We start from the raw sequence: 26823 nt of genomic DNA on the forward strand, positions 1-26823 counted from the left end.
TCCCTGGCATGGGGACATCTGCGCCCTGCTGCAGGCGGATGAGCCGTGACACCCCGGGGTGACGTCCCCATCCGTAGGGATTCCTGGCATGGGGACATCTGCGCCTTGCTGTAGGTCTACGAGCTGTGACACCCCGGGGTGACGTCCCCATCCATAGGGATCCCTGGCATGGGGACATCTGCGCCCTGCTGCAGGAGGACGAGCCGTGACGTTCCGGGGTGACGTCCCCATCCATAGGGATCTCTGGGGCTCAGATACCTGCTGTTCCATGGGGACATCTGCGCCCTGCTGCAGGAGGACGAGCCGTGACACCCCGGGGTGCCGTCCCCATCCCTAGAGATCCCTGGAGCTCAGGTTCCTGCTGTTCCATGGGGACATCTGCGCCCTGCTGCAGGTGGATGAGCTGTGACACCCCGGGGTGACATCCCCATCCGTAGGGATCTCTGGGGCTCAGGTACCTGCTGTTCCGTGGGGACATCTGCGCCCTGCTGCAGGAGGACGAGCCGTGACGTCCCCATCCCTAGGGATCCCTGGCATGGGGACATGTGCGCCCTGCTGCAGGTCTACGAGCTGTGACACCCCGGGGTGACGTCCCCATCCCTAGGGATCCCCGGTGATCCCTGGGGCTCAGGTACCTGCTGTTCCATGGGGACATCTGCGCCCTGCTGCAGGAGAACGAGCCGTGACGTCCCAGGGTGACGTCCCCATCCCTAGGGATCCCTGGCATGGGGACATGTGCGCCCTGCTGCAGCTGTACGAGCTGTGACATCTGGGGGTGACGTCCCTGTCCCTAGGGATCCTCGGTGATCCCTGGGGCTCAGGTACCTGCTGTCCCATGGGGACATCTGCGCCCTGCTGCAGGCGGATGAGCTGTGACACCCCGGGGTGACATCCCCATCCCTAGGGATCCCCGGTGATCCCTGGGGCTCGGATACCTGCTGTTCCATGGGGACATCTGTGCCCTGCTGCAGGTCTACGAGCCGTGACACCCCGGGGTGACGTCCCCATCCCAGGTGACATCCCCATCCCAAGTCAGGTCCCCATCCCCAGTGATCCCTGGTGATCCCGAGTGATCTCTGGAGTGATCCCAGGGGGACATCCCTGCCCTTGGTGGTGACATCCCCGTCCCAGGTGACATCCCCATCCGGGGGACGCTCCGGGGACGTCCCCATCCGGAGCGACATTCCCGGTCCAGGTGCCATCCCCATCTCGGGTGACACCTCCCGGGTGATCTCCCCCCTTCCAGAGTGTCCCCCCCGGTGATGTCACCTCTGGGGGTGACACCCCCTCGAGGTGTCCCCTGCCACCTACCTCAGAGCCTCATCTTTAATGTCCCCTCCCTCCTCCTATTATTTATATTGTTGGGGGGCAGGTGCCCCCCCCATGTTGGGGTGACCCCCCCGTGTTGCTGTGACCCCCCCCCGTTGCTGTCACCCCCCCATGTTGGGGTGACCCCCCCCATGTTGGGGTGACCCCCTCATTTGGGGTGACCCCCCCCATGTTGGGGTGACCCCCCCATTTGGGGTGACCCCTCATTTGGGGGGGGTCATTCCCATCCCCCCCCCCCCCCCCCGCTGGGGCTGGATGTTCCCCCCAAATTCCCACCGGGGAGGGGGGGGCGGTTGGGAGCGCCCCCCCCCCCGTCCCCGGGGCCGCCCGCGTTGGTTTTTATGTTGTAAAGATGAAATGAGTCTATTTATTCATGTTAATTTAATAATTTAATGTTTTTAACTATTAAATTAATATTGGCGCGTCGTGAGCGGCCCCCACCTGCTTCCTTCGGGGGGGGTCCGGGGGGGGGGGGGGCGATGCCGTTGCCCCTTTAAGACGGTTGGGGGGGGGGTCTGGGGTGGGGGGGGGCGATGCCGTTGCCCCTTTAAGACGGCTGGGGGCGGAGCCTCGCGGCGGAGCCCCGCCCCGTGACGTCGGCGGGCGCACGCGGCCGTGATGGCGGCCCCGGCGCTGCGGGTGAACGCGGCGTTCGCGGCGCGATACGGGCGGTACCGGCGGCGCGAGGAGCTGCAGCGGCGTGAGCGGAACCGGAACCGGGACCGGAACCGGAACCGGGGCGGGAACGGGGCTGGAACAGGGGCGGGACCGGGAACCGGGACCGGGAACCGGAACGGGACCGGGGCGAGAACCGGGAACGGGAACGGGAACCGGGACTGAGGCGGGAACGGGATCGGGACCGGGGCGGGACCGGGACCGGGGCGGGAACGGGAACGGGGACTGGGCCGGGACCGGAACCGGGGCGGGAAGGGGAACCGGGACCGCGAACGGGAACCGGGACCGCGAACGGGAACCGGGACCGGGAACCGGGACTGGGACGGGAACGGGAAGCGGGACCAGGATGGCGGGGGGAACTGGAAGGTGGGACCAGCACCGGGAAGGGGATCAGGGGCTGGGAATCGGAACTGGAACCGGGAACAGAACCAGGAGGCTGGATCGGTACCGGGGGTCAGAACTGGGGGTGGGAGCGGGAACCGGGCAGGGAAGGGGAGCGGGGAGGCAGCACCGGGACCGGGAACTGGGATCAGCACCAGGAAGGGGGCACTGGGATTGGGAATGGGCAGGTGAGCCCGGACTTGGGATCTTGGGACGGGGACGGGACCGGAACCGGGGGGTGACACCGGGACCAGAGCCAGAGCAGCCGCTCCAGGCTCTGCAGGGCCGAACCGGGACCGGGCCCGGGAACGGGGACCGGAACCAGGAACCGGGACCAGAACCGGGCCCGGAGGGGGGGTCCCGGCACCGACGCGCCCGGTCCCCCCCCGCAGTCAAGGACCGTTACGGGGACGATGGCGGCAGCGGCTCCGGTTCCGAGTCCGACTCCAGCAGCAGCGACGAGGAGGTGGGGGGGGCGCCCGGACGCCTGGGCCCTTTGCGGGGGCGGGGGGGGGCGCCGGGGGCTCATCCGTGTCCTCCCGACCCCGCAGCGCCCGGATCCGCGGCTGGAGCGGGATTTCTACCGGACGCTGGCGCTGCTCAAGACGCGGGATCCCCGGATCTACCAGCCCGACGCCACCTTCTACAGCCCGCCCGGTACCGGGAGCCCCTTCCCTACGGCACCGCGTGTCCCACCGGGATCCATAGGGATCCACCGGGATCCCCCTGTCCCCAGGCTCCTCTTCGGAGAGCGACGCGGAGCCTCCGGAGCGGCCGGAGCGGCCGATGTTCCTCAAGGATTACGAGCGGAAGGTGATGCTGGAGAAAGGGGGGTAAGGAAGAGGAGGGAGCGGAATTCCCGGCGGGATCCCGGCGGGATGGGCGCCCCGCTCGGAGCCGCCGCTTTTCCCCGCAGCAAATACGTGGATGAGGAGGACGAGGATGAGGAGGCAGCGGCCGAACGGAGGAAGGTCCGTGCGGGAATTGGGGGGCATCGCTGCTGTCCCCCCCCCCGGCACATCCCTGATCCCTGTGTCCCCCCCGGCAGAGAGCCGCATCCAAGAGCTACGTGGAGGAGCAGCGGGAGCTCAAGGAGAGGTGGGAATGTCGGGAGCGGGGACAGGACGCCTGGGCCCTTTCCTATATGGAAGGGGCGGCCCTTCCATGCGGAATGTTGGGATCGGGGGGGTCTCACCACCTTCCCCCCCGGCAGCTTCCGGGCCTTGGTGGCCGACAGCGAGGAGGAGGAGGAGGAGGAGGCCGAAGGCTCCTCGTCCCTGCTGCGGCGCCGCAGCCGCACGGCGGAGGAGACGGTGAGGGGGGCGGGGGGGGATCCCGGTGCGGGGGGGGGTGATCCCGGTGTGGGGGGGGTGATCCCGGTGCTGGGGGGGTGATCGCGGCGCTGATCCCAGCGCGGGGAGGCGGATCCCAGCACTGGGGGGTGATCCCGGTGCGGGGGGGCTGATCCCGGCGCTGGGGGCTGATCCCGGTGCTGGAGCAGCTGATCCTGGCATTGGGGGCTGATCCCGGCGCTGGCAGGGGCTGATCCCGGCGCTGGGGGGTGATCCCGGTGCTGGAAGGGGCTGATCCTGGCGCTGATCCCGGCGCTGAGGGCTGATCCCGGTGCTGGAGGGGGCTGATCCCGGCGCTGGGGGGTGATTCCGGCGCTGGGGGGGGTGATCCCGGCGCTTGGGGATGGGGGTCCCGGTGCTGGGGGCTGATCCCGGCACCGGGAGGCTGATCCCGGTGCTGGAGGGGGCTGATCCCGGCACTGGGGGGCTGATCCTGGCACCGGGAGGCTGATCCCGGCGCTGGGGGGGGTGATTCCGGCGCTGATCCCGGCACTGAGGGGTGATCCCGGCGCTGGAAGGGGCTGATCCCGGCGCTGGAGGGGGCTGATCCCGGCGCTGGAGGGGGCTGATCCCGGCACTGATCCCGGTGCTGAGGGCTGATCCCGGTGCTGGAAGGGGCTGATCCCAGCGCTGATCCCGGCGCTGGGGGCTGATCCTGGCGCTGGGGGCTGAACCCGGCGCTGGAAGGGGCTGATCCCGGTGCTGATCCCGGCACTGAGGGGCTGATCCCAGCGCTGGGGGGGCTGATCCCGGCACTTGAGGATGGGGGTCCCGGCCCGGGGGGCTGATCCCGGCACTGAGGGGCTGATCCCGGCGCTGGGGGGCAGTGGCACCGGTGACCCCCCCGTTCCCGTCCCGGCAGGCGCGGGATGAGGCCGATTACATCCGCTGGCTGAAGGGGCAGCAGGAGCTTCCCGAGGAGCCGCTGCAGGACCTGGTGAGCGGGGGCTGAGGCCGGGCTGCAGCTCGTGACACCGATGGGTGGGTTTAGGGGGGGTGGTTCTGACCCCCCCCACTTTCCCTATGTGTGCGCCCCCTTTTCCCGATCCAGGTGCCGCTCCAGCGGTTCTGGACCGACCCGGCGCTGGAGCCCGGCGAGCGCTTCCTGCGGGATTACATCCTGAACCAGGGCTACCGCAGCGAGGAGGACGAGGAGGAAGGCGACGACGAGGGGGGGTGAGCGAGCGTGGGGGGCCCCCCCCCGCATTATCCCCCTCCTCAGTATTCCCAATATTCCCCCCGGATCCCGCAGGGAAGCCCCGGATTCGGCGGACGAGGGCGAGCGCTTCCTGGAAGCGCAGGAGGCCTTTGAGCATCGCTACAACTTCCGCTTCGAGGAGCCGGATTCGGAGCAGGTGGCGCCGGGAAGGGAACCGGAGCATCCCAAAAATCCGTCCCCCCTTCAATGTGTGACCCCCCCGTCCCCAATGTGACCCCCCCGTCCCCAATGTGACCCCCCCGTCCCCAATGTGTGACCCCCCCGTCCCCAGGTACGGACCTACCCCCGCAGCGTCGCCAGCTCCGTGCGGCGCCGCGACGAGCGCCGCAAGGAGAAGCGGGAGCAGATCCGGGAGAGGAAGAGGAAGGTGAGAGCTGGGAAAACGATGGGAAGGGGCAGAGCAGCTCAGCACCCCCCCCGCCCCCCGACTTCATCCCGGGAAAATATCCAGGAAAAAGCCCGGAAGCGGGAGGAGCTGAAGCAGCTGAAGAACCTCAAGCGGGAGGAGATCGCGGCCCGGCTGGCCCGGCTGCGCCAGGCGAGCGGCGGCGCCGGATTCTCCGAGCGCCTCCTGAGCGACGACTTCGACCCGGCCCAGCACGACCGGATCATGGGGGTCGGTTCCCTCCTCATTCCCGCCGTCCGGATCCTCCCGCCGTTCCCAGCGTTCCGCTGATTCCTTTCTTTTTTCCTCAGGAATTCTTCGGTGACGACTTTTACGGGCGGGAGGAGGAGGAGAAGCCGCAGTTCGAGGAGGAGGAAGGGCTGGAGGGTGAGGGGGGGGCGCCGGGATTCCGGCTCCGGGATCTGCTCCCGGGATGGGGATCCGGACGCCGGATCGACGGCGCCGCTTCCTCGTGCTCAGACGACTGGAACTGGGACGCGTGGACGGGCCGGGATGAGGATCCGGATGCGGGTCCAGAGGAGGAAGAGGAGGAGGAGGAGGAAGGCGGCAGCCATGAACCGCACTGCGACGACCCCGACTTCGTGGTGCGTCCCCGGGCTGAGCCCGGACACAACTCATGACACCGATGAACACCGTGGTGCAGCGTGGGGGGGGTCTCGCTTCCCCGCTGATCCCTGTGTCCCCCCCAACAGATGGATGCGGATTACGATCCCGGGAAGCAGCCGGAGGCTCCGGGGCGGCGGAAGCGGCGCTTCCGTGAGGCCCTGGCGCGGCCCAAGCCGCTGTTCGATCCCGGTGCGTCCGCGGGGCCGGGGGTGACACCGGGTGTCACCGAGCGCGTCCTGGTGTCACTGAGCCCGTCCGGGTGTCACTGAGTGCGTCCCGGTGTCACCGAGCGCGTCCTGGTCTCACCGAGCGGGTCCCGGTGTCATCGAGCCCGTCACGGTGTCCCCGAGTGCGTCCCGGTGTCACCGAGCGCGTCCTGGTGTCACCAACCCCGTCCCGGTCTCACCGAGCCCGTCCGGGTGTCACCAAGCGCGTCCCGGTGTCACCGAGGCCATCCCGGTGTCCCCGAGCGTGTCCGGGTGTCACCGAGCGCGTCCCGGTGTCACTGACCCCGTCCCGGTGTCACCAATCCCGTCCTGGTGTCACCGAGGCCGTCCTGGTGTTACCAACCCCATTCTGGTGTCACTGAGCGCATCCCGGTGTCACCAATCCCATCCCGGTGTCACCGAGCCCGTCCGGGTGTCACCAACCCCATCCTGGTGTCACTGAGCCCGTCCTGGTGTCACCGAGCGCGTCCCGGTGTCACCAACCCCATCCCAGTGTCACCGAGTGGGTCCTGGTGTCACCAACCCCGTCCCGGCGTCACCGAGTGTGTCCCGGTGTCACCGAGCGCGTCCCGGTGTCACCAACCCCATCCCGGTGTCACCGAGCGCGTCCCGGTGTCACCAACCCCATCCTGGTGTCACCGAGTGGGTCCCAGTGTCACCAACCCCATCCCGGTGTCACCGAGCGGGTCCCGGTGTCACCAACCCCGTCCCGGTGTCACCAACCCCATCCCGGTGTCACCGAGCGGGTCCCGGTGTCACCCACCCCGTCCCGGTGTCACCGAGCGCGTCCCGGTGTCACCTACCCCGTCCCGGTGTCACCCACCCCGTCCCGGTGTCACCAACCCCATCCCGGTGTCACCGAGCGGGTCCCGGTGTCACCCACCCCGTCCCGGTGTCACCGAGCGCGTCCCGGTGTCACCTACCCCGTCCCGGTGTCACCCACCCCGTCCCGCAGCCGCCGGCTCCTTCGAGCGGTACCTGGACGAGTTCTACGCGCTGGACTACGAGGACCTGGTCGGGGACCTGCCCTGTCGCTTCAAGTACCGCCGGGTCCTGCCCTGCGACTTCGGCCTCAGCACCGACGAGGTGGCGCCCGGACGCCTGGGCCCCCGCCCCGGCCTGCTCGGAACCCCCCCCTTCCTTCTTTATTCCCCATTTTTATTCCCGATTTTCTTATCCCAGATCCTGGCGGCTGACGACAAGGAGCTGAACCGCTGGTGCTCCCTGCGGAAGACCTGCATGTACCGGTGCGGCCGGGGGGACACGAGGGGACACGAGGGGATGGGGGGGACAGGAGGGGACAGGAAGGGACAGGAGAGGACACGAGGGGATGGGGGGGACACGAGGGGATGGGGGGGACACGAGGGATGGGGGGGACACGAGGGGACAGGAAGGGACAGGAGGGGACAGGAAGGGACAGGAGAGGACACGAGGGGATGGGGGGGACACGAGGGATGGGGGGGACACGAGGGATGGGGGGGACACGAGGGGACACGAGGGAATGGGGGGGACAGGAGGGGACAGGAAGGGACAGGAGGGGACAGGAAGGGACAGGAGAGGACACGAGGGGATGGGGGGGACACAAGGGGATGGGGGGGACACGAGGGGACAGGAAGGGACAGGAGGGGATGCGTGGGGACACGAGGGGATGGGGGGGACACGAGGGGACAGGAGGGGACGCGGGGGGACACGAGGGGACAGGAGGGGACAGGAAGGGACAGGAGAGGACACGAGGGGATGCGTGGGGACACGTGGGGACATGTGGGGGCAGAGGGGGACACGTGGGGACGGGGACGCGTGGGGACATGAGAGGACACGTAGGGACAGGGGGGACATGAGGGAGCACGGGGACACAAGGGGACGCGGGGGGACACGAGGGGGGGACACATGGAGACACGTGGGGACGGGGGGACACGTAGGGACGGGGGGACATGTAGGGACGGGGGACACGAGGGAGCACGGGGACACAAGGGGACGCGTGGGGACACGAGGGGACACGTGGGGACGAGGGGGACATGTGGGGACAGGGGGACGCGTGGGGACACGAGAGGACATGTAGGGACAGGAGGGACACGTAGGGACAGGAGGGACACGTGGGGACAGGAGGGACACGTGGGGACAGGAGGGGACACGTGGGGACGGGGGGACACGAGGGGACGCGGGGGGACGGGGGGACACGTAGGGACACGAGGGGACACATAGGGACACATGAGGACACGAGGGGACATGTGGGGACACGAGGGGACATGTGAGGACATGTGGGGACACGAGGGGCCGGGGGGGTCCCCGCATCCCGCTCATCCTCTCCCCATCCCAGCTCGGAGCGGGAGGAGCGCCAGGATCAGGCCAACTACAGCCGGCGGGCCCGGGATGTCCGGAAGAAGCAGCAGATCCTGAAATCCCTCTCGGCTCCGTACGTTGGGAATGGGGACGGGGACGGGGGACGGGATGTCCCCGATCCCGGCTGAGCTCCCGTGTCCGGCAGCCCGGAGGAGCCGGAGCCGGCGGCCAAGGCCAAGGCCGGGAAGAAACAGCGGGAAAAGCGGCGGAGGAGGAAGGAGGCGCCCGGAGCCGGGATGGAGCCGGAGCAGCCGGAAAAGCCGGAGCAGCCGGAAAAGCCGGAGCGTCCGGAAAAGCTGGAACAGCTGGAAAGGCTGGAGCGGCCGGAGAGGCCCAAGCGGCCGCGTTCCCGGGGAACGGGGCCGTTGGGAGCATCCGTGCGTCTGGGTGGCCGGGAATTCTCCGGGAAGCGCCTGGAAGCCTTCGGCCTCAACCCCCGGCGGCTCCGCTACCGGCAGCTGCTGCGGCGCAAGCGGAAACGGGAAGAGCGGCGGCCCCGGGAGAGCTTTAATTCCCGGCGGGAGAAGGATAAGGGAAAAACAGGGAAAGGGGGAAAATCCTGAGCGGAGCCGCGCGCAATAAATAACCCGGAGGCTCCGTTCCAGCAGCTTGTGATGGGCACCGAGGGCATCGGGATCGTCCTCTTCCCGTGGGAAAGGAGGGAATGTCCACCCTGAGCTCCCTTCCCGGCTCTTCCCGGGCGGATCTGGGTTTTCTCAGACGGATCCGGGTTTTCCCAGATGGATCCGGGTTTTCCCAGGCGGATCCGGCCCTGCCGGGAGCAGTAGTGAAGCAACAGACCTGAGGGGCCCCCCGGGCGGCTCCGGCGCCGCATCCCGAGGGATTCCGGAGGTGTCCGGAGCCGCATCCCGAGGGATTCCGGAGGCGTCCGGAGCCACATCCCGAGGATTCCGGAGGCGTCCGGCGCCGCATCCCGAGGATTCCGGAGGCGTCACAGGAGGACGAAGTCGTCGGCGCTCGGCTGGCGCCGGCCGGGCCGGAGCGGCCGTGGATCCGGGCGGGATCCGGGAGGCTCCAGGGCCGCGTCCTGCGCCCGGCCCTCGGCAACGCAGAAGGCGGCGTAGCGCTCCGGCAGCGCGCGGAAAACCTGCGGAGAGAGCGGGAATGCCGGAGCGGCCGGGAATGCCGGAGCGAGCTGGGAGCAAGCTGGGAATTCAGGAGCAAGTCGGGAATGCGGGAGCGAGCTGGGAGCAACTGGGAATGCAGGAGCGAGCTAGGAATGCGGGAGCGAGCTGGGAGCAAGCTGGGAATTCAGGAGCAAGCTGGGAATTCAGGAGCAAGCCGGGAATGCGGGAGCGAGCTGGGAGCAACTGGGAGTGCAGGAGCGAGTTGGGAATACAGGAGTGAGCCGGGAGCCAGCCGGGAATGCGGGAGCAAGTGGGAATGCAGCAGCGAGCCAGGAATTCAAGAGCAGGCTAGGAATGCGGGAGCAAGCCGGGAATGCTGGAGCGAGCTGGGAATTCGAGAGCGAGCTGGGAGCAAGCTGGGAATGCCAGAGTGAGCCGGGAGCGAGCAGGGAATGCCGGAGCGAGCCAGGAATGCTGGATCAGACTGGGAGCACCCATGGGAGCAGGGAGCACCTGAGCAAACCGGGAATGCTGGAGCAAGTTGGGAATGCCGGAGCGAGCCGGGAGCAAGCTGGGAATGCCGGAGTGAACTGGGAGCAAGCCGGGAATGCCCAAGCGAGCAGGAATGCTAGATGAGAATGGGAGCAGGGACCACCCGAGCAAACCGGGAATGCTGGAGCAAGTTGGGAATGCTGGAGCGAGCCAGGAGCAAGCTGGGAATGCCCAGGCGAGCCAGGAATGCTGGATCAGACTAGGAGCACCAATGGGAGCAGGGAGCACCTGAGCAAACCGGGAATACTGGAGCAAGCAGGGAATGCCGGAGTGAGGTGGGAGCAAGCCGGGAATGCCGGAGCGAACTGGGAGCAAGCTGGGAATGCCCAAGTGAGCCAGGAATGCTAGATGAGAATGGGAGCACCAATGGGAGCAGGGAGCACCTGAGCAAACAGGGAATGCTGGAGCAAGCAGGGAATGCCGGAGCGCGCTGGGAGCAAGCTGGGAGCAAGCTGGGAATGCCGGAGCAAGCCAGGAATGCTAGATGAGAATGGGAGCACCAATGGGAGCAGGGAGCACCTGAGCAAACCGGGAATGCTGGAGCAAGTTGGGAATGCCAGAGTGAGCCGGGAGCGTGCCAGGACCAAGTTGGGAATGCGGGATCAAGCCGGGAATGCCGGAGCGCGCGGGGGGACTCACGCGCGTCAGCTCCATGCAGAGCCCCTCCAGCTCCGGCGCGCCGCGTGCGTAGAAGCCGATGGTGCAGCTGGGATCCATCTTGGAAAAGGGCATTTTCCGGGGGGAGCTGCAGTGGAAGGACTGGAAGGGAAAACGGGAGTCGCATCCCGCTCCGGAGCCGCCCATCCCGGTGCCCGTCCCGCAGGCACCTCCAAGGGGAAGTCGTCCCGGGAGGTGTCCACGAAGGGCTGGCAATAGTGGGGATCCAGGTAGAGCAGGAAATCGTCTGGAACGCCGGCGGGAAGAGCGTCAGCGGGAGCGCCCGGATCCGGCCGCGCTCCCTCGCGGAGCCTCCGGATACCTTGGAAGCCCACGAAGTAGAGGGAATGCCGGGGCCGCCCGCCGATGATTCCCACGCAGTGCCGCAGCTTGAGCAGCTCCTGCGGGCCGGAACGGGGCTCAGCGGAGCCGGGAATGCCGCCGGGAATGCCGCGGGATGCAGCCGGGAACGCTGACCTTGACGCACGCGACGTATCCCGGATTGAGGCTCTCTCCGCCCAGGCGCACGGGCACCAGCACCAGGACGGCTCCGGATCCGGATCCGGCCTCCGGCGCCGCCTGCACCAGCCCGGCCACGTCCTCCTTGTAAACTGCCGGAGCGGGATGCGGGATTCGGAACGCGGGCGGCATTCCCGGCGGGAGCGCGCGGCGCCCGCTCCTACCCGTGCAATCCTGGGACACGTAGACCGCGAGGCCGCTCGCCTCGGGGCAGCTCTCCACGGCTTTCCTGCGGGCGGGAATGCCGGCCGTGACGCCGGCGTTCCCGGCGCGGCGCCGGCGTTCCCGGCGTTCCCGGCTCACCTGAGGATGTGCGCCACGGCGCAGGGGCCGTACCAGTCTCCGGCGCGCTTCCCGGCGCCGCTTCCCAGCTCCACGAGCCGGTGGATTCCCAGCGGCGCCCGCGGGTGGTCGGCGAAGCAGGCGACCACGGAGCGGTGCCGCCGCTCCGGATCCGGATCCGTATCCCTGCTCCGGTGCCGCCGCGGGGAATCCGAGCGCTCCGCCTCAGCCGCGCGGGACCAGCTCCAATCTGAACGGGATGATGGAAGCGGTGAACTCGGGATGGCGCGGAGGCTTCCCGGCGGAATTCCCGCGGGATGCGGCGTTCCCGGCGGAATTCCCGGCGGGAATTCCTGCTCACCCCGGCCCAGGCGGTGCAGGAGCAGCCCCTGCGCCAGCAGCATCTGCCCGCTCCGCAGGGTGCAGCCCCAGCCGCAGTCCGTGCTCCAGCGGGATCCCGGGAACGCCGGGAAGCCCCGGCGGTAGGTGAGCCACAGGCGGGAGCCGAAATCCCGACGGAAGCGCTCGGCTTCGCCTGGGGGCACAGGGAGCGGGGGGGTGCACGGTGTCCCCACTGTGTCCCCCCCATGTCCCTGTGTCCCCCTGTATCCCCATGTCCACCCGTGTCCTCCCCTTGTGTCCCTATGTCCCTCCCATGTTCCCTCCATATCCCTGTTTTTCCCCTGTATTCTCCCGTCCCATATCCCTGTGTCTCCCTGTATCCCCATGTCCACTCGTGTCCTCCCCGTGTCCCCATGTCCCTCCCGTGTTCCCTCCACATCCCTGTTTTCTCCCTGTATCCCCATGTTCACCCATATCCCTGTGTCCCCGTGTCCCTCTGTATTCCCATGTCCCTCCCGTGTTCCCTCCTTATCCCTGTTTTTCCCCTGTATCCCTATGTCCACCCGTATCCCTATGTCCCCTGTGTCCTCGCCGTGTCCCTGTGTCCCCCTGTATTCCCATGTCCCTCCCGTGTTCCCTCCTTATCCCTGTTTTCCTCGTATCCCCATGTCCACCTGTGTCTTCCGCCTGCATCCCCGTATCTCTCCCGTGTTCCCTCCTTATCCCTGTTTTTAGCCTGTATCCCCATGTCCACCCATATCCCTCTGTCCCCCATGTCCCTCCCATGTCCCTGTGTCCCCATGTCCACCTGTGTTCTCCCTCTGCGTCCCCATGTCCCTCCCGTATTCCCTCCGTATCCCTGTTTTCTGCCTGTATCCCTATGTCTGTGTCCCCTCCGTGTCCCCATGTCCACCCGTGTCCTCCTGCGTCCCCATGTCCCCCCTGTGCCCCCGTTTCCCTCCTGTATCCCCATGTCACCCGTGTCCCTATGTCCTCCCCATGTCCCCCTTGTGACCCTCCCCGTGTCCCCCTTGTGTCCCCATGTCCCTGTATCCTCCCCATGTCCCCCCCATGTCCCCCTTGTGTCCCTGTGCTCCCTTGTGTCCCCATGTCCCTCTTGTGTCGTGTCCCTCTTGTGTCCCTGTGTCGCCCCCGTGTCCCCATGTTCCCCTTGCGTCCCTGTGTCCCCCTTGTATCCCCACGTCGCTCTTGTGTCCCCGTGTCCCCCTCGTGTCCCCGTGTCCCTGCCACATCCCCGTGTCGTCCCCATGTCCCCATATACCCCTCAGGTCCCCGTGTCCCCGTGTCCCTGCCACATCCCCGTGTCGTCCTCATGTACCCATATACCCATGTCCCTGTGTCCCCCCGTCCCCTCTGTGTCCCTCCCGTGTCCCCATGTCCCTGTGTTCCCCCTGTGTCCCCCCCGTGTCCACCCCATGTCCCCCCCGTGTCCCTCTCGTGTCCCCCTCGTGTCCCTATGTCCCTCTTGTGTCCCTGTGTCTCCCTTGAGTCCCCATGTCCGCCCCATGTCCTTGTGTCCCTCTCGTGTCCCCATGTCCCCGTGTCCCCCCTGTGTCCCCATGTCCCCCCCCGTGACCCTGTGTCCCTCTCGTGTCCCTATGTCCACCTCATGTCCCTGTGTCTCCCTTGTGTCCCCATGTCCCCCCCGCCCCCTCTGTGTCCTTCCCGTGTCCCCATGTCCCTCCCGTGTCCCCCCGTGTCCCCATGTCCCCCCCCGTGTCCCTGTGTCCCTCTCGTGTCCCCGTGTCCCCATGTCCCCCCCGTGTCCCCATGTCCCTCCCGTGTCCTCGTGTCCCCCACCATGTCCCCATGTCCCCGTGTCCCCATGTCCCCCCGTGCCCCCGCTCACCCTCTGTCCCCAGCCGGTAGACGCGGCCCAGCAGGTGCAGGGGGGACACGGGGCTGAAGCGGGGACGGGGCTTCACGGTCCAGCCTGGGGGGGACAGGGGGGTGACAGGGGCCACCGGGACCCCCGAGAGCCCCGGGACCCTCCCCGGGGACCCCCGACCCCCTCCTGGGGCCCCCAGACCCCCCCGGGACCCCTAAAAACACCCTGGGGACCCCCAACAACCCCCGATAACCCCCAGACCCTCCTGGGACCCCCAAAACCACCCCCAGGGTTCCCCAACAACCCCCGATAACCCCCAGACCCCCCCGGGACCCCTAAAACCACCCCCAGGGACCCCCAACTACCCCTGGAGACCCCCCGGGACCCCTAAAACCACCCCCAGGGACCCCGAACTACCCCTGGGGATCCCCAACAACCCCTTGGGGACCCCCCAACTACCCCCAGAGACCCCCAACCACCCCTGTGGACCCCCCCTAATCCCCCCCAGACCCCTAAAATCACCCCGGGGACCCCCAACGACCCCCGGGGACCCCCCAGGGTCCTTCAAATCCCCCCCCCAACACCCACCCCCCGCCAGGACCCCCCAAACGACCTGTGCCCCCCCCCGGGCCCCGGGGACCCCCAAAACCCCTTGGGACCCCCCAGATGCCCCCAGGGACCCCCTGGATCCCCCAGGCCCCCCCCAGGGACCCCCAAATATTGGGACCCCTCCCACGTCGCCCCCCTCAATCCGCCCCCCCCCCCCGGATCCCCCCAGCCCCGCCCCTAGCCCCGCCCCCACCGTATCTGACGTTGTTGAGGGCCGACAGGAAGCGCCCTTTGACCCGCGCGCCCTCGTCGCGCGCCGGGGCGGGGGGGGGGGCCGCCGCTTCCGCCGCCGCCCCCCCGCCGCGCCGGGGCGGGAGACGCCGAGCTCATGGCGGCGGCGGCGCGGGCGGGGGGGGCGCATGGCCCGGGGGCGGGGCCCCGCGGCCCCTCACGCGGCGCCGCCGCCGCTGCGCGCCGCCATGTTGCGCGCGGGCGCCGCCATCTTGGGTGAGGGCGCCCTGACGGCGGCGGCGCCGCGAGCCGGGCGGAAACGGGCCCGAGCTTCCGCCCGCAAGCGGCGCCTCCTATTGGCTGGGGGGCGGAGCCGGGAGGGTGGAGCCTCGTCGGGAGGGATCGTCTACCCCGGAGGGGGGGGAGCAGGGGGGGTGTCACCCCCCCCCCCCCAAAGTGACGGTGACACCGGCAGCCCCCCCGAGGGGACACGGTGACATCAACCCCCCCCCCCCGGAGCAATGTCCCGCCGGGAAGGGCGCGGCGTGACGTCACCGCCAGCGTCACCGGCGGGGGTTTTGTCACCGACGACGTCACCGTGTCCCCGTCGGCGGCGGGGGGGGGGGGGGGTCGCCGCCGTGCCCCGGGTCACGGTAATGGCGGGGGGGGGGGGACACGGGGACGTCCCTGTCCCCTCTCCGGGTCCCGCGCTTCCGCTGGGGGCGTGGCCAAGAGAGGGCGGGGGCGTGGCCAGGCGCGAAGAGGCCGCGCCCGGGCGGGCTGTGGGCGGGGCCGGAGGAATAACGGGCGTGGCCAGACCATTCGGGGGCGTGGTCAGGCGGCTCCTGGGCGTGGCCATGCCATTCAGGGGCGTGTCCAGACCATTCGGGGGCGTGGCCGGGCCGTTCGGGGGCGTGTCCCGGCGGCTCCTGGGCGTGGCCACGAGGACTCTTATTGTGGCGGGGCGCGCGCTGCTTAGTCACGGCCCCCGCCCCCCCCCCCGCCGCTTTTCCCGCCCCCCCCCCCGCCCCCCCCCTCCGTTCGCCGCCGCCGCCGCCGCTCCGGGGGCTCCGCCATGGCCGGGTGAGCCCCCCCCGGGACCCCCCCCAGCACCGGGACCCCCCCCCGTGCACCGGAACCCCCCCAGCACCGGGACCCCCCCCAGCACCGGAACTTCCCCCCCTCCGCATCGGGACCCCCCCGCCCCGAACCGGGACACCCTCCCCCTCCCGGAACCCCCCCCCCGGCCCGGTCGTGGCCCCCTCCCCCACTCGTTTGGTTTGATCCCGGGGGGGGGGAGTGATGACGTCATGCCCCCGCAGGCGGAAGGGGGCGGGGGCCGCGCTCCTGTCCCCCCCCCCCCCCCCCAGGGCTGTGACGGGGAGGGGGGACTTGGGGGGCCCATGGCCACTTTGGGGGTCACTGGGGGGGAAAGAGTCACTTGGGGGGCTCTAGGGGCAACTTTGGGGACACAGGAGCAGCCTGGGGGGCGCCAGGGTGACTTGGGGGGCACCAGAGTGACTTGGGGGGGGCATGGTCACTTCGGGGGTCACTTGGTGGGGGGAGAGTCACTTGGGGGGCTCTAGGGGCAACTTTGGGGACACAAAGGCAGACTGGGGGGCACCAGGGTGACTTGGGGGGGTCCATGGTCATTTGTGGGTCACTTGGGGGGAGGAAGAGTCACTTGGGGAGCTCTAGGGACAACTTTGGGGACACTGGGGCAGGCTGGGGGTACCAGGGTGACTTAGGGGTCCTGGGAGCAGCTTGGGGGACACTGGGACATTTTGGGGGACCCCAGAGGGACTTGAGGGGCAGATTTAAGGGGCATAGGAGCAACTCAGGGGATGCAGGAACAACTTGGGGGACACGGGAGCGACTTGGGGGCCACCAAGGTGACTTGAGGGGGCACTTAAGGGGCATAAGAGCAACCTGGGGGCCACAGGAGTAAGTCAGGGGCCACAGGAGCAACTCAAGGGCCACTGGAGTGACTTGAGGGGGAACTTAAGGGGCATGAGAGCAACTTAGGGGCAATAAGAACAAATTAGGGGCCACCAGGGTGACTTGAGGGGGGACTTAAGGGGCATAAGAGCAACTTGGGGGCACAAGAACAAATTAGGGGCCACCAGGATGACTTGAGGAGGGACTTAAGGGGCCTAAGAGCAACCTGGAGGCCACAGGAACAACTCAGGGGTGACCAGGGTGACTTGAGGAGGGACTTAAGGGGTATAAGAGCAACTCAGGGGCCACTGGAGTGACTTGAGAGGGGACTTAAGGGGCATAAAAGCAACTTGGGGGCCACAAGAACGACTCAGGGGCCACCAGGGTGACTTGGAGACCACCAGGGTGACTTGAAGGGGGACTTAAGGGGCCTAAGAGCAACTTGGGGGCCACAAGAACAATTCAGGGACCTCCAGGGTGACTTGAGGAGGGACTTAAGGGGCATAAGAGCATCTTGGGGGCAATAAGAACAAATTAGGTGCCTCCAGGATGACTTAAGGGGCACCGGAGGGACTTGAGGAGGGACTTAAGGGGCCTAAGAGCAACTCAGGGGCCACCAGGGTGACTTGGGGGCCACAAGAACAACTCAGGGGCCACCAGGGTGACTTGAGGGGGCACTCAAGGGGCATAAGAGCAACTTGGGGGCCACAGGAACAACTCAGGAGCCACCAGGGTGACTCAGGGATGACGAGGGTGACTTGAGGACCACAAGGACAACTCAGGGGACACCGGGGTGACTTGAGGAGGGACTTAAGGGGCATAAGAGCAACTTGGGGGGCACAAGAACAACTCAGGGGCCACCCGACAGATTTGAGGGGGGACTTAATGGGCCCAAGAACAACTTGGGGGCCAGAAGAACGACTTAGTGGCCACTGGAGTGACTTGGCGGCCACAGCAACCACTCAGGGGCCACCACGGTGACTTGAGGGGGGGCTTAAGAGGCCCGAGAGCAACTTGGGGGACGTGAGAACAACTCGGGGGCCACCAGGATGACTTGAGGAGGAACTTAAGGGCCATAAGAGCAACTTGGGGGCAATAAGAACAATTTAGGGGCCACTGGGGTGACTTGAGGTGGGACCTAAGGGGCCTAAGAGCAACTTGGGGGCCACAGGAACAACTCAGGGACCACCGAGGTGGCTTGAGGGGGGGGCCTTAAGGGGCCTAAGAGCAACTCAGGGGCTACTGAGGGTGACTTAGGGGCCACTGGGGTGACTTGGGGCCACAGGAACAACTCAGGGGCCACAGGAACAACACGGTGGCCACTGGAGTGGCTTGGAGGCCACTGGGGTGACTCAGGGGCCACCAGAGGGACTTGAGGTGGGACCTAAGGGGCATAAGAGCAACTTGGGGGTCACAAGAACGACTCAGGGGCCACCAGAGTGACATGAGAGGGTACTTTAGGGGCATAGGAGCTACCCAAGGGCCAGCAGGGTGACTTGAGGGAGGACCTAATGGGCATAGGAGCAATTTGGGGGCCACAGAAACAACTCAGGGGCCACCGAGGTGGCTTGAGGGGGGGCCTTAAGGGGCCTAAGAGCAACTCAGGGGCTACTGAGGGTGACTTAGGGGCCACAAGAACGACTCAGGGGCCATCAGGGTGACTTGGAGCCACTAGGGTGTCTTGAGTGGGGACTTAAGGAGCATAAGAGCAACGCAGGGGCCACAGGAACAACTCAGGGGCCACCAGAGTGACTTGAGGGCCACCAGGATGACTTGAGGGGGGACTTAATGGGCCTAAGAGCAACTTGGGGGCCACAGGAACAACTCAGGGGCCACCACGGTGACTTGGAGCTACTAGGGTGTCTTGAGTGGGGACTTAAGGAGCATAAGAGGAACTTGAGGACCACAAGAACAACTCAGGGGCCACAGGAGCAACTCGGGGGCCACCAGAGTGACTTGGGGGCCACCAGGATGACTTGAGGGGGGACTTAAGGGGCCTAAGAGCAACTTGGGGGCATGAGAACAACTCAGGGGTGACCATGGTGACTTGCGGGCCGCAGGAACAACTCAGGGGCCACCAGGGTGACTCCGGGGCCACCAGAGTGACTTGGTGGCCACCAGGGTGACTTGAGGGGGGACTTAAGGGGCATAAGAGCAACTTGGGGGCCACAGGAGCAACTAAGGGGCCACCAGGGTGTTTTGAGGGGGGACTTAAGGAGCCTAAGAGCAACTCAGGGGCCACTGGAGTGACTCGGGGGCCACCAGGGTGACTCAGGGGCTGCAGGAACAACCCAGAGGCCACCAGGGTGACTCAGGGGCCACCGGAGTGACTCGGAGGCCATTGGGGTGACTTGGGGGCCACCAGGGTGACTCGGGGGCCCCTGGAGTGACTTGGGGGCCACTGGAGTGACTTGGAGGCCATTGGGGTGACTCGGGGGCCACCAGGGTGACTCGGAGGCCACCGGGGTGACTCGGGGGCCGCCAGAGTGACTCAGGGGCCACCAGGGTGACTCGGGGGCCACTGGAGTGATTTGGAGGCCATTGGGGTGACTCGGGGGCCACCAGGGTGACTCGGGGGCCACCAGGGTGACTCGGAGGCCACCGGGGTGACTCGGGGGCCGCCAGAGTGACTCAGGGGCCACCAGGGTGACTCGGGGGCCACTGGAGTGATTTGGAGGCCATTGGGGTGACTCGGGGGCCACTGGAGTGACTCAGGGGCCACCAGAGTGACTTGGAGGCCACCGCGGTGACTCGGGGTCCTCTCCCCATCCCCGTTTCCCCGCTCAGGTGCCACGCGTCCTCCTCCCACCACGCGCCCCGCTAGCGTCCCCACCGCCGCCACCACCATGTACGAGTGCCGCGCGGAGGTGACGCCGTCCCAGCGCGGCGACGGCCCCGCGGCCCCCGGCGCCGCCGGCGCCGCCACCACCTTCAGCTACAGCCTGGACGAGCACCCGCGCCAGGCGCTGGGCGTCATGAACCAGCTGCGCCTCAACCGGCAGCTCTGCGACGTCACCCTGCGCGTGCGCTACGGCGCCGGCCCCCCGGCCGACCTCCCCGCGCACAAGGTGGTCCTGGCGTCCTCCAGCCCCGTGTTCAAGGCCATGTTCACGGCCGGGCTGGCCGAGCAGGGCATGACGGTGGTGCCCATCGAGGGCGTCCACCCGCGCGTCATGGAGCGGCTGGTGGAGTTCGCGTACACGGCGTCCATCTCGGTGGGCGAGCGCTGCGTGCTGCACGTGATGAACGGCGCCGTCATGTACCAGATCGACAGCGTGGTGCGCGCGTGCTGCGACTTCCTGGTGCAGCAGCTGGAGCCGGCCAACGCCATCGGCATCGGCAACTTCGCCGAGCAGATCGGCTGCGCCGAGCTGCAGCAGCGCGCGCGCGACTACGTGTGCATGCGCTTCGGGGAGGTGCGCGGGGATGCGGCGATGGGAATGGGGGGATTGGGAATGGGGGCGATGGGAATGGGGGTGTTGGGAATGGGGGTGTTGGGGGGGCTGGGAATGGAGGCGTTGGGGGATTGGGAATGGGGATTTGGGGATGGAGGGCCTGGGAATGGGGGGGCTGGGAATGGGGGGGCTGGGAATGGGGGGAATGGGATGGAGGGGTTGGCATGGGGGGCACTGGGAATGGGGGTGTTGGGGGGGCTGGGAATGGGGGTGTTGGGAATGGGGGTGTTGGGGGGGCTGGGAATGGAGGTGTTGGGGGGATTGGGAATGGGGATTTGGGGATGGAGGGCCTGGGAATGGGGGGGCTGGGAATGGGGGGAATGGGATGGAGGGGTTGGCATGGGGGGCACTGGGAATGGGGGTGTTGGGGGGGCTGGGAATGGGGGGGTTGGGATGGGGGGACTGGGAATGGGGGTGTTGGGGGGGCTGGGAATGGGGAGGTTGGGAATGGAGGCGCTGGGAATGGGGGGGATGGGATGGGGGAGCGTTGGGATAGAGGGCTGGGAGACTGGGAATGGGGGGATTGGGATGGGGGGGTTGGGGGGGTTGAGATGGGGGGGCTGGGAATGGGCGCGCTGGGAATGGGGGGGATGGGATGGGGGGGTTGGGATGGGGGGGCTGGGAATGGGGGTGCTGGGGGGCTGGGAATGGGGATTTGGGGATGGAGGGCCTGGGAGTGGGAGTGCTGGGAATGGGGGGAATGGGATGGAGGGGTTGGCATGGGGGGCACTGGGAATGGGGGTGTTGGGGGGGCTGGGAATGGGGGGGTTGGGATGGGGGGACTGGGAATGGGGGTGTTGGGGGGGCTGGGAATGGGGGGGATGGGATGGGGGGATGGGAATGGGGGCGTTGGGGGGCCTGGGAATGGGGGGACTGCGGATGGGGGCATTGGGATGGGGAGGTTGGGAATGGAAGGGATGGGATGGGGGGCACTGGGAATGGGGGAGCTGGGATGGGGGAGCGTTGGGATAGAGGGTTGGGGGACTGGGAATGGGGGGATTGGGATGGGGGGGCTGGGAATGGGGGTGTTGGGGGGCTGGGAATGGGGGTTTGGGGATGGAGGGTTTGGGGATGGAGGGCCTGGGAATGGGGGGGGTTGGGAGCGCTGGGAATGGGGGTGCTGGAATGGGGGGACTGGGAATGGGGGGGGACTGGGGATGAGGCGTTTGGGGGCACTGGGAATAGGGGGGTTGGGAATGGGGGGTTGTGATGGGGAGGAACTGGGAATGAGGGGTTTGGGATGTGGGGCACTGGGAATGGGGGGTTGTGCTGTGGGGGACTGTGTTTCTCCCCCTAAACCCGTGTTTTTCTCCCCTCAAATCCCATGTTCCCCCCCCGAATCTGTGGTTTCCACCCCGCAAACCCCCATTCCCCCCCAAAACCCCATTTCTCCCTGTTCCCCCCAAACCCCCATTGTCCCCCATTTCCCCCATTCCTCCCCATCCCTCCCCATCCCCCCAACGCTGCCTTTTCCCCCATTCCCCCAAACCACCTATTCCCCCCCAAACCCCTATTCTCTCCAACACCCCCTTTTCCCCCATTCCCCCCCACTCCCCCCCATTCCTCTCCATCTCCCCCATTCCCCCCATTCCCCCTGTGCTCCCATCCTTCCCATCCACCCCATTCCCCCCACTCCTGCCATTCCCCCTCCAAACCTCCCATTCTCCCATTCCCTCCAATTCCCCCCATTCCCCCCCACTCCCCTCTTTCCTCCATTCCCCCATTCCCCCTGTTCCCCCCCATTGCCCCCAACTCCCCCCATTCCCCCCATCCCCTCCATTCTCCCCATTCCCCCATTCCCAATCCCCCCATTCCTCCCCATACCCCTCATTCCTCCCTCATTGCCCAATTCCCCCCCATTCCCAATCACCACCATTCCCCCATTCCCCCCATCCCCTCCATTCTCCCCATTCCCAATCCCCCCATCCCTCCCATTCCCCCCCACTCCCCCATCCTCCCCCATTGCCTCCTCATTCCCCAATCCCCCCATCCCTCCCATTCCCCCCCATTCCCTCATTCCCCCCCATTCCTCCCTCATTCCCCAATTCCCCCCCATTCCCAATCCCCCCCATTCCCCCCTCCCCCTTCCCCCATTCCCATTCCCCCATCCCCATTCCCCCCCATTCCCAATCCCCCCCATTCCCCCCACTCCCCCCTTCCCCCATTCCCACTCCCCTCATTCTCCAATTCCCCCCATTCCCACTCCCCCCAATTCCCCCATTCCCCCATTGCCCCCTCATTCCCCCCATTCCCACTCCCCCCAATCCCCCCATTCCCAATCCCCCTGTTTCCCCCAATTCCCCCCATTCCCATTCCCCCATCCCCATTCCCCATTTCCCCCCATTCCCAATCCCCCCATTCCCCCATTGCTCCCTCATTCCCCAATCCCCCCCATCCCCAATCCCCCCATTCCCATTCCCAATCCCCCCATTCCCCCCGCCCAGGTGGCCCAGCAGGAGGAATTCCTGGCCCTCTCCCACTGCCAGCTCGCCTCCCTGCTGAGCCGCGACGAGCTCAACGTGCGCTCCGAGTCGGAGGTCTTCGACGCCTGCGTGCGCTGGGTGGAGCACGACCGCGCGGCGCGGCGCCCGTTCGCGCGCGCGCTGCTGCAGGCCGTGCGCTGCCACGCGCTGCCGCCGCGCTTCCTGCAGCGCCAGCTGCGCCACTGCGAGCTGCTGCGCGCCGACGCGCGCGCCAAGGACTACCTGGCGCAGATCTTCCGCGAGCTCACGCTGCACCGGCCGCCGCGCGAGCGCCCGCCGGGCCGCGCGCCCAAGGCCGGCCAGCTCCTCTACGCGGCCGGCGGCTACTTGCGCCACTCGCTGAGCTGCCTCGAGGCGTTCGACCCGCGCCGCGGGCGCTGGTTGCGGTTAGCGGATCTGCCGGCGCCGCGCAGCGGGCTCGGCGGCTGCGCGCTCGGCGGGCTGCTCTACGCCGTGGGCGGCCGCAACAACGCGCCCGACGGCAACGCGGACTCGGCGGCGCTCGACTGCTACAACCCGCTGACCGACCGGTGGGCGCCGTGCGCGCCCATGAGCGTGCCGCGCAACCGCATCGGCGTGGGCGTGCTGGACGGCATGATCTACGCCGTGGGGGGGTCGCATGGATGCGTGCATCACAGCAGCGTGGAGAGGTGCGAGCGGGATGGGAATGGGAGCGGGAATGGGGATGGGAGCGGGAATGGGAATGGGAATGGGAGCGGGAATGGGAGCGGGAATGGGGATGGGAGCGGGAATGGGAATGGGAGTGGGAATGGGAGCGGGAATGGGAATGGGAGCGGGAATGGGGATGGGAGTGGGAATGGGGATGGGAGTGGGAATGGGAGTGGGAGTGGGAATGGGAGCAGGAATGGGAGCAGGAGTGCAACGTGGAGAGGTGCGAGCGGGAATGGGAGCGGGAATGGGGATGGGAGTGGGACTGGGAATGGGAGTGGGAGCAAGAATGGGAGTGGGAATGGGAGCAGGAATGGGAGCGGGAGCAAGAGTGGGAGAGGGAATGGGAGCGGGAATGGGGATGGGAGTGGGAATGGGACTGGGGATGGGACTGGGAATGGGAGCAGGAGCAAGAATGGGAGTGGGAATGGGAGCAGGAATGGGAGCAGGAGCGGGAATGGGAGCAGGAATGGGAGCAGGAGCACAGCGTGGAGAGGTGCGAGTGGGAACGGGAATGGGGTGGGAATGGGAGTGGGAGTGGGAGCAGGAATGGGAGCAGGAGCACAGAGTGGAGAGGTGCGAGCGGGAATGGGAATGGGAGCGGGAATGGGAATGGGAGTGGGAATGGGAATGGGAGTGGGAATGGGAATGGGAGTGGGAATGGGAGCAGGAGTGCAACGTGGAGAGGTGCGAGCGGGAATGGGGATGGGAGCGGGAATGGGAGCGGGAATGGGGATGGGAGTGGGAATGGGAATGGGAGCGGGAATGGGGATGGGAGTGGGAATGGGGATGGGAGTGGGAGCAAGAATGGGAGTGGGAATGGGAGCAGGAATGGGAGCGGGAATGGGGATGGGAGTGGGAATGGGACTGGGAATGGGAGCAGGAGCAAGAATGGGAGTGGGAATGGGAGCAGGAATGGGAGCGGGAGCAAGAGTGGGAGCGGGAATGGGAGCAGGAATGGGAGTGGGAATGGGAGTGGGAATGGGAGTGGGAATGGGAGTGGGAATGGGAGCGGGAGCGGGAGCGGGAGCACAGCGTGGAGAGGTGCGAGCAGGAATGGGAATGGGGTGGGAGCGGGAATGGGAGCGAGAATGGGGTGGGAATGGGAGCAGGAGTGGGAATGGGAGCAGGAACAGGAGGAGGAGTGCAGCATGGAGAGGTGAGAGCGGGAATGGGAATGGGGTGGGAGTGGGAATGGGAGTGCAACGTGGAGAGGTGCGAGCGGGAGCGGGAATGGGAGCGGGAATGGGAGCAGGAGTGGGAGCACAGCGTGGAGAGGTGCGAGCAGGAATGGGAATGGGAGCGGGAGTGGGAATGGGAATGGGACTGGGGATGGGACTGGGAATGGGAGCAGGAGCAAGAATGGGAGCAGGAATGGGAGCAGGAATGGGAGCGGGAGCAAGAGTGGGAGCGGGAATGGGAGCAGGAATGGGAGTGGGAGCACAGCGTGGAGAGGTGTGAGCAGGAATGGGAATGGGGTGGGAATGGGAGTGGGAATGGGAGCAGGAATGGGAGTGGGAGCACAGAGTGGAGAGGTGCGAGCGGGAATGGGAATGGGAGCGGGAATGGGGATGGGAGTGGGACTGGGAATGGGAGCAGGAGCAAGAATGGGAGTGGGAATGGGAGCAGGAATGGGAGCGGGAGCAAGAGTGGGAGCGGGAATGGGAGCAGGAATGGGAGTGGGAGCACAGCGTGGAGAGGTGCGAGCGGGAATGCGGTGGGAGCGGGAATGGGAATGGGAGTGGGAATGGGACTGGGAATGGGAGCAGGAGCAAGAATGGGAGTGGGAATGGGAGCAGGAGTGCAACGTGGAGAGGTGCGAGCGGGAACGGGAATGGGGATGGGAGTGGGAATGGGAGCAGGAGTGGGAGCACAGCGTGGAGAGGTGCGAGCGGGAATGCGGTGGGAGCGGGAATGGGAGCGGGAATGGGGATGGGAGCGGGAATGGGGATGGGAGTGGGAGCAGGAGTGCAACGTGGAGAGGTGCGAGCGGGAATGGGAATGGGAGCGGGAATGGGAATGGGAGCGGGAATGGGAGCAGGAGTGCAACGTGGAGAGGTGCGAGCGGGAATGGGAATGGGGTGGGAATGGGAGTGGGAGCAGGAGTGGGAGCACAGCGTGGAGAGGTGCACGCCGCGTGGGAGCGGGAGCGAGAATGGGAGCGGGAATGGGGTGGGAATGGGGTGGGAATGGGAGCACAGCGTGGAGAGGTGCGAGCAGGAATGGCGTGGGAATGGGAGCGGGAATGGGAGCAGGAATGGGAGCAGGAGCACAGTGTGGAGAGGTGCGAGCAGGAACGGGAATGGGGTGGGAATGGGAGTGCAACGTGGAGAGGTGCACGCCACGTGGGAGCAGGAACGGGAACGGGAATGGGAGTGGGAATGGGAGTGGGAGTGCAGCGTGGAGAGGTGCGAGCAGGAATGGGAATGGGAGCGGGAATGGGAGTGGGAATGGGAGCGGGAGTGCAGCATGGAGAGGTGCACGCCACGGAATGGGAGCAAACGGGATGGGAGTGTGCGGGCTGGGAACGAATGGGCTGGGAACGAATGGGATGGGAGCACACGGGATGGGAATGAATGGGATGGCAGTGAGCGGGCCGGGAGCGAATGGAATGGGAGCAAACGGGATGGGAGCGTGTGGGCCGGGAATGAACGGGCTGGGAACGAATGGGATGGGAGCGCATGGGATGGGAATGAATGGGATGGGAGTGAGCGGCCAGGAGTGAACTGGATGGGAGCAAACGGGATGGAGCGAATGGGATGGGCGCGAATGGGATGGGAATGGCGCGGTGCGGAGCGCGGTCGGCAGCGTGGCCGTCCCCGCGGCAGGTACGACCCCGAGCGCGACGAGTGGCAGCTGGTGGCGCCCATGCTGACGCGGCGCATCGGCGCGGGCGTCGCGGTGCTCGACCGGCTGCTCTACGCCGTGGGCGGCTTCGACGGCGCCGCGCGCCTGCGCTCGGCCGAGTGCTACCACCCCGAGCGCGACGCCTGGCGCCCCATCGCGCCCATGGCCTCCGTGCGCAGCGGCGCCGGTGAGCGCCGCTTCCTGGGATACAGCCTGGGAATTCCCCCCATTCCTCCTGTGATTCCCCTGTGAATTTCCCTCCATTCCTTCTGTGATTCCCCCCGATTTCACTTGATTTCTTCCATGATTCCCCCCTTGATTCCTTCCATGATTCCCCCTTGATTCCTTCCATGATTCCCCCTTGATTCCCCCTTGATTCCTTCCATGATTCCCCCCTTGATTCCTTCCATGATTCCCCTGATTTTCCCCCATTCCTCCTGTGATTCCGCCCCATCGCGCCCATGGCCTCCGTGCGCAGCGGCGCCGGTGAGCGCCGCTTCCCGAGCGGATCCGCACTGGGAATTACCCCCATTCCTCCCGGGATTCCTCCTGTGATTCCCCTCCTAATTCCCCCCATTCCTCCTGTGATTCCCCTGCGAATTTTTCCCCCATTCCTCCTGTGATTCCGCCCCATCGCGCCCATGGCCTCTGTGCGCAGCGGCGCGGTGAGCGCGGCTTCCCGGGATGCGCCCTGGGAATTCCCCCCATTCCACCTGGGATTCCTCCTGTGATTCCCCTGCTAATTTCCCCCGATTCCTTCCATGATTCCCTCCTGATTTCCCTTGATTCCTTCCATGATTCCCCTGATTTTCCCCCATTCCTCCTGT

General features: G+C 67.0%; 3 protein-coding genes across 3 annotated transcripts; 2 read left to right on the forward strand and 1 right to left on the reverse strand.

The window, feature by feature from the left end:
• Window positions 1–1890: 1890 nt before the first annotated feature.
• KRI1 (KRI1 homolog) lies at window positions 1891–9139 on the forward strand. The gene is given in 19 exon segments (XM_088532194.1): window positions 1891–2029; window positions 2778–2851; window positions 2937–3042; window positions 3122–3218; window positions 3302–3356; window positions 3434–3483; window positions 3599–3698; window positions 4600–4674; window positions 4789–4958; window positions 4990–5092; window positions 5228–5323; window positions 5408–5572; window positions 5653–5728; window positions 5822–5946; window positions 6055–6157; window positions 7151–7281; window positions 7378–7442; window positions 8513–8608; window positions 8681–9139. Coding segments are annotated over 19 exon segments (2187 nt in total). The 5' UTR covers window positions 1891–1947; the 3' UTR covers window positions 9099–9139.
• Window positions 9140–9479: 340 nt separating this feature from the next.
• ATG4D (autophagy related 4D cysteine peptidase) lies at window positions 9480–14763 on the reverse strand. The gene is given in 10 exon segments (XM_088532181.1): window positions 9480–9643; window positions 10815–10934; window positions 11003–11079; window positions 11155–11233; window positions 11310–11443; window positions 11516–11580; window positions 11655–12168; window positions 13846–13929; window positions 14627–14684; window positions 14686–14763. Coding segments are annotated over 10 exon segments (1365 nt in total). The 3' UTR covers window positions 9480–9487.
• A 4625-nt stretch (window positions 14764–19388) lies between these two features.
• Window positions 19389–26248, forward strand: KEAP1 (kelch like ECH associated protein 1). Its single transcript, XM_088532184.1, has 3 exons — window positions 19389–19958; window positions 22442–23130; window positions 25978–26248. The coding sequence occupies exons 1-3, from the start codon at window positions 19389–19391 to the stop codon at window positions 26246–26248; spliced, it is 1530 nt and encodes a 509-aa protein (XP_088388310.1).
• Window positions 26249–26823: the final 575 nt, after the last annotated feature.

The sequence above is a fragment of the Tinamus guttatus genome, unplaced genomic scaffold, assembly GCF_059628265.1.
Source record: "Tinamus guttatus ecotype Peru unplaced genomic scaffold, ASM5962826v1 Tinamus_guttatus_pri_ptg000458l, whole genome shotgun sequence".
In the NCBI taxonomy this organism is placed as follows: domain Eukaryota; kingdom Metazoa; phylum Chordata; class Aves; order Tinamiformes; family Tinamidae; genus Tinamus; species Tinamus guttatus.